Source organism: Canis lupus, chromosome 4, assembly GCF_011100685.1.
Source record: "Canis lupus familiaris isolate Mischka breed German Shepherd chromosome 4, alternate assembly UU_Cfam_GSD_1.0, whole genome shotgun sequence".
Taxonomy (NCBI): domain Eukaryota; kingdom Metazoa; phylum Chordata; class Mammalia; order Carnivora; family Canidae; genus Canis; species Canis lupus.
Window position 1 is genome coordinate 65,373,423 of NC_049225.1, and position 7,025 is coordinate 65,380,447.

The 7,025-nt window shown below is 35.3% G+C and overlaps 1 protein-coding gene across 2 annotated transcripts in view; it reads left to right on the top strand.

Annotated features, from left to right (window-relative positions):
- EMB (embigin) overlaps nt 1-5,014 on the top strand; it is a 49,780-nt gene extending 44,766 nt beyond the window's left edge. For both annotated transcript variants that reach the window (XM_038535144.1, XM_038535145.1), the window contains 3 exons: nt 508-541; nt 3,286-3,340; nt 3,927-5,014. In XM_038535144.1, coding sequence (XP_038391072.1) covers nt 508-541; nt 3,286-3,340; nt 3,927-3,944 — 107 coding nt within the window. In that variant the 3' untranslated portion in view covers nt 3,945-5,014. The remainder of the gene's footprint in view (nt 1-507; nt 542-3,285; nt 3,341-3,926) is intronic.
- The last annotated feature ends 2,011 nt before the right edge of the window (nt 5,015-7,025 follow it).

The following is a 7,025-nucleotide window of genomic DNA, read 5'->3' on the forward strand; positions in this document are numbered from 1 at the left end:
TAGAATATTAGAAGATTCTGTGATAGCTTAACATAAAAGATCTCAAAGACAGTCTTTCACTTAGGTAACTCACTTAGAATATATTTATCAAACATTCTGGAGTTCTCATCAAAGAGACATTGGTGAGTTTTCTATTTTTGTAGCATGTACTTGATAGATTCCGGGTTGAGAAAACAATGGTCCTCTAAGAAAATTTATCTTACGTTCTATATTCTTTTCTGATTTGTACTAAATTTTTAATAACTTAAAGAATTACAAATCAATCATTCTGATCTTGAAAATCCTAGATACTAGACTATGCTTGATCAACATTGCAAGTAAGGTCCAGAGAGCAGGGAAAGAGGAGGAAGTGATGGACATGCAGGCGTCTTATGTAGTACCGTCTCTCTTTTGTTCCAAAGAGGGAAAACCACGGGATGCATTCTTAACTTGGGGAAAGTTAAGTCAACATACATACTCCATAAGAATAATAAACCAATCTTAATAAAGTCCTCTTTTATTACACAGATGATGGGAAAGAATTTGAACAAATTGAACAGCTGTAAGTATTATTTTTTACGGATAAAGTTTCATTTGAGTAAAATACAGATAAATATGAAATGGAATAAAAAGTTTGCGGTTAAACTAGATGTTTACCTCAAAGATACAAAGGTTATGATCCAAATGGGGAACTTGTACTCCAGTGTTTACAGCAGCAATGTCCATAATAACCAAACTATGGAAAGAGCCCAGATGTCCACTGACAGATGAATATATATATATATATATATATACACACACACAATGGAATATTACTCGGCCATCAGATAGGATGAAATTTTACCATTTCAATTGACATGGACAGAACTGGAGGGTATTATGCTGAGCAAAATAAGTTCAGTCAGAGAAAGATAATTACATGGTTTCACTCATGTGGAATATGTGAAACAGAACAGAGGATTATAGGGGAAGAAATCAGAATGGGAGACAAACTATGAAAGACTCTTAACACTAGGAAATAAACTGAGGGTTACTGGAAGGGAGAGGGGTAGGGGATGGGGTAACTGAGTGATGAGCATTAAGGAGAGCACATGATGTAATGAGCACTGGGTGTTATACACAACTGATGAATTACTAAAGTCTACATCTGAAACTAATGATGTACTTATGTTAGCTAATTGAATTTAAATTAAACAAAAGTTTGCAGTTAGGAAAAAAGTACAAGAGTATATTATGTGTGTGTTATTTTCTGTACACATCCATGTTGTGGAGAGGCAAGTGGAGTTTGCCTGCCTATATTAGTATCCCCCTTTTTCTTCTCTGTACTTCAATTTTATCCACAACAATATGGCTTTAATGATAGTATTTGCCATATTAGGCTTTTGGATTAAATGATATTCTGTCTGTAAAAATGCTTAGCATAGGCTTTGATGCACAGGGGTGTTCAATAACCATGAGGAAGTATTATTTGTGTAAAGCAGTATTTCTTAACCCTGGCTATATTTTTGGTCACTTAGGATGTTCCTTAAAAATGCAGTTGCTCAGACTTTACTGAATCTCCTGGATCAGAACCTCTGGGATTGGTGCCTGGGTTGTATTTCTTTAAAATGTCTATCACTGATTCTAAGTCCCTGTCATATTGAAAATCACTGGCCTAGAATTCTATTAGTTACTATTTCTGAAAGAACACATATTGTGCCCCACGTTCTCTTACAGTCCCTTTGTTTAGAGTGGAAAATGAAGAGGGCTGAGAAGAAAATTATCAGGATGTAATTTAGTTCAGTGAAGATGTGTGTGACTAGTTCTTCTAAGCCAGAGGACTGAGCATGGAGTCCAGTGATGGAGGTTCCCAAGACTGGAATTAAAGTCTGAGTAACACTGCCCAGGGATGGAGCAAGAAAATGAGATCAGATTAAATTTGCTGAAGGCAATGTAGGAAATGGAAGGCCTGAACAAATATAACCAACACAGAATGGCACTTGAAGTCTATCTTCCTCAGCCAGCACAAGTTCTGACGTGTGGTCTATAGCCATGGTTAAAGAGTAGAAGTAGGGTGGACAGCTGTCATTTAGATATTCGTAGACATAATTCAAATAGTTATTTTTACTCTGTTCATGTATGGCAGGTAAGATAAATCAACATCATATGAGCTCCTAAAGTAAGGGCATGAAAATTGTATCAGGAGTTCCCTAACCTCAGATAGGAAAAACAAAACGGTGTTATCTTAGCATAAACTCTTAATTATAGTTGGAAGGAAACTGCATCTCTTTCTGTCCAAGGAAACTTGGACATCTTGTTTGTAGTGCTATGAGTGTTTTATCTTTCTGGTTCTCTTTTACTGATGCCCATTCTTATTATTTTTTTTAAGATTTTATTTATGTATTCATTAGAGACAGAGAGAGAGAAAGGCAGAGACACAGGCAGAGGGAGAAGCAGGCTCTATGCAGGGAGCCTAATGTGGGACTCAATCCTGGACCCCGGGATCATGACCTGAGCCAAAGGCAGGTGCTCAACCACTGAGCCACCCCAGTGTCCCCCAAATTTTGATTAAATTGAATTTATTACCTGCTGGTAATAGCTTAATGAGCTCAGGCCTGCCCATAACACCTAGAAGGGTATTCGTTATGCATCATTACCTAGCGTAGTCCTTCTTGTCTTATGACAAGCCCCCTTTTGTAGTATTCCACTGATGCACATTGGGTAGACAAAGAATCATATTTAACCTCTACTTCATGGGACACCTGGGTGGCTCAGTGGTTGAGCGTCTGCCTTTGGCTCAGGGCGTGATCCTGTTATCCTGGGTACTGGGATCAAGTCCTACATCGGGCTCCTTGCGGAGAGCCTGCTTCTCCCTCTGCTTGTGTTTCTGCCTCTCTCTATGTGTCTCTCATGAATAAATAAATAGAATTAAAAAAATAACCTCTAATTCATTGTAATAGACATGTCAGATTACAGCATGTGTATCTCACATGTTGGCTGAACTTCTGATTGGCTATTATCTTGCAAGCCTCACAACTACACACAAATTATAGCCATATATGCAAGTCCTTACTCATGTTGGCAGAGAAGCAGTTCTCCCTCTGCATAAAACAAACAACTTGGTTCAGTGCCATTTGTGGCAACAGCTCTTCTCTAAGCAACAGTATGAAAACAAAATCAACTTTATGAGTAAAACATTTTTTTAGGAAAAATGAATTGTTTCAATTGACCTTTTACATTTTAACCTGATGGCCATGATATAAATAATGTATTGACTTGATTTAATGCAGTGTAAATATCTAGTGATTTTCTTTCTTTTCTGTGCAGGAAATCAGACGATAGCAATGGTATAGAAAATAATGCCCCCAGGCACAGAAAAAATGTAAGTCACTTCTAAATGATATTCCAAATAAAAGGTAAAATTCAATATACATAGACTATTATTCCAGCTACATTTTCTAGTTTCATATAAGACCTAATCATTCAGTATGTGCTTGAATATGCTTGTTTACAATATTATAGGAGAAATTTTATAGTTATGCAAAAATAAATGACATCTTTTTTTCTGTCAGAGAACATGTAGCAACCAATCTAAAAGTAAATCTTTTGCATTGCCTATATATATGCACATATATATGTCACCACAGGCTAATTCCTGGTACTACTTTTCATGTAGTCTTATTTTTTTTCTCTCTTAGATTTTCTGGATTTTCCTTTTTTAATTCTCATATACTCCCATGTATTTGGCATTATAAAGAAATCCACATAAGCTTATTTTCTTTACTGATTAGAACCAAAATTTTCATAGTTCATCAACATTTTTTTCCTGAGTATTTAGAAAATACTGTTAGTTTTGGCAGTGGTTTGAATCATTCCTTTCTAGCACTTTTTGCTTTACTAAAGTGATAATAAGTTATAGAATAATTAGGACATACTAATTATATTTCATTTTGCTTTATTTAACTCAGGAATCTGTGAGCCAGTGAATGAAAAACATCATGTCAAGAGTCATGGGAAGATGTACAGTTTATACTTCAGCTTTGTTATGTTTCCTGTTAAGAATATCTGAGTTTTTATTTTTAAAAAGATGAAAAGTTTATGCAAAATACTCAGCAGTAGCTTTGTAATGATATATGCTATCTCAGATTATATTTTCATTCTGTAAGTATTTTACATTAAATCAAGGTCGATTATATTAAATATGTTCTATGAGCTATAACCCAGGATAATTAATTTCATCTTGGTCATCAAGAGATGCACAGAAGACATACCAGCAAAACCAGTTAATACTACACAGAACTAATGTCATTCAAGACCTGTTTATAACCAAAGAATTCTTTAAAGAGAAACTTTTGCCATTTGCCTTAAAAAGTTCTTTTCTCAATTATGCTTACTCTATGTAGAAATATTTTTAATAATTTTCATGTAATTGTCATCCTCCTGTCATATTGGAAGAAAACATCCTTACTAGGAAATGAATATTTTCTGCCTTTGCTATACAATCTCTACAAGAAAAACATACTACTTTTCCTCCACAAATATTGGTTTAAGGCAAGGAAATATAACTATATACTTGCCCCGAATCTTCCATCACCACAAAAGCATGTTTCCCAACCTTTGTTCTTCTCATCTCCACTGCTTTCACACACCAGGGAAAGGTGACTTTCAGTCTTTATGTAGAACATTCTTTAAATGTCATGGTTTTGGATTTTTAAAGTTGTACCTGGTGTCGATGCTATAGGGCACAGGTCCATATAGTTATAATATAGCACTGCTACAGGGATGCTTCTGTGGTTGGTTCATAGTTTCTTGGTATCTCTGTCTTGACACCTGGTGTCCTGATACCTCTGGGTGGTTAAATATCTAAAAATGCATTATTAGTGCTTTATAGTCATGATTCCTTTCTTTGATATCCAGAAGTTCTAAATTACTTCTATGATGTTGCAAATGCCTTAGACTTTCCTTCAAAATTAGAATAGTTTCTATTGCATATATAACTGAAATATTTGACAAAATCATCATAACCAAATTAAATGAAATATGAATAGACATGAAACATTGTCAATGGCTTTGAGTAGACTATTAAAATCATACTACAGTATACTAGATTGGGTTGAGGACAACAATGTGAAGCCTGCTAGGTGTCCTTAGTGCTGGTGGGTCCAGTATAGCAGAGTTCAGAACAATCAGAAGCCAAGGGGGAAGAGTTGTTTGGGATGGTGGTAGGGAACACACAGTTCTTGGTGACAAGGAGATTAACATTTGGAGGAGTTCAATGATTTGGGGAAGAAATACTTTATAGAAATGTATACTAGGGGGGATCCCTGGGTGGCGCAGCGGTTTGGCGCCTGCCTTTGGCCCGGGGCGTGATCCTGGAGACCCGGGATCGAGTCCCACATCGGGCTCCCGGTGCATGGACCCTGCTTCTCCCTCTGCCTATGTCTCTGCCTCTCTCTCTCTCTCTCTCTGTGTGACTATCATAAATAAATAAAAAAATAATAATAAAAATAGAAATGTATACTAGGTACTGACTGAGAAAACAATAAAATTGTAGTAGTGAAAATTATAATTTATATGGCATCTTTCTCTGTGTTTAACATCTTAATGTTAAAAAATATTACTAATAGGAATAATACACATAAAGTGGTGACTTGGAAGCTGCCCATTATTTTATTGCAGCACTATTTTGTATGAAGCATGCTAACCATACATATATGCTTTCTTTTTTTTTTTCATATATGCTTTCTTAAAGTAGAATATATCCTTTAAGTAATGGCAGATTTCCTTTTATTCTTTGTATCAGAGCCATACACCATGATTTACACCATGGTTTAATTCATTATTTGATAACATTGTCTTGGATAGTATTTATATGATGGCAGACAACCAATTAGGTCACTTAATTAATATAAACAGCTTGAATCAGTGAAAAATTAGACTTGTTATTTGACTAAGTCCAATTCAAATGGTATACTTATGATTGGTATATATAAAACCAAAACCAATTTGTAGCTCATATGCAGTATCCTTCCATTTTGCCATACTACTTAGGCTAAGATATTTTCCAAGCAAGAGAAATTGCTGCCCCATGATAAAATAGTCCTAAATATCTGTATAGTAAATTGAATTCAAAGTGTCAATGCTTGCTATTTTTCCTAGCAAAGGCAATTCATTTCAGTAATTTTAAGCAGAAAAAGTATGCAGAAAATTAGAGTTTTGGCTTTTTAGATTCTCTCTGGAGAAACTTCTGGAAAATTATTTCAGACATTTAGGTTAAAAATGGAATGCTTCCATTAACTAACCTCACATGGAAGATAAATGGATTAACTCATAATAACCAATTGTAAATTGGCTGAAAATACTAAGTAAGCAGAAAAGCTGAAGTAGGAAACTGCTCCACGTTTACATATTAGGCACCTTGGGAAATTCTATTACTCTTTCTATCTAACAGGGTTTTGCAGAATAAGTATATTTAATGATGTCTTAAAATTCCCAGATACTTTCATATTAAGTTTATGCTCTAATGTAAATCTTCTCCCATTGTATATTTCTCTTTTTCCCTAGCATCTGGTTACTTATGTCAAAACCCCAGAACTCATGGTGATATTTTCTTCTCCTTTATTAAGTAACATAACATTAGTTATGAATCTCTGTTTCTTTGACCTTCTCAATGCTCATTAATCCACTTATTGCCTTCCCCACTCCACTCTCACAACTCCAACAGTGGCGGTCTTGATTTTCCTACCTCTGTCTCATCTTATATTAATCCATTTTTTTGTACAGCTGCCCAAGTCATCTTTTTAAACACAAATCTTGCTATGTTAACTTAATATAGAAGCTTCCATGCCAAGCCTCTGCAGGCTCACCTTTGCCATTTCTTAATACTGCAGTTTTCCAAATTGCTAATCTATCTCTAATGTCTTGACTTAATCTTAACATATAGAGATTTAGTGTAGAATGCTATCCCCTTGTACTTCTCCCCGATTAACTCAAGTTTAGCTTTCAAAACTTTAATCTGACGTTACTTCCTGGTGGATCTCTCATACCCAGTGAGGTGTATACCATGT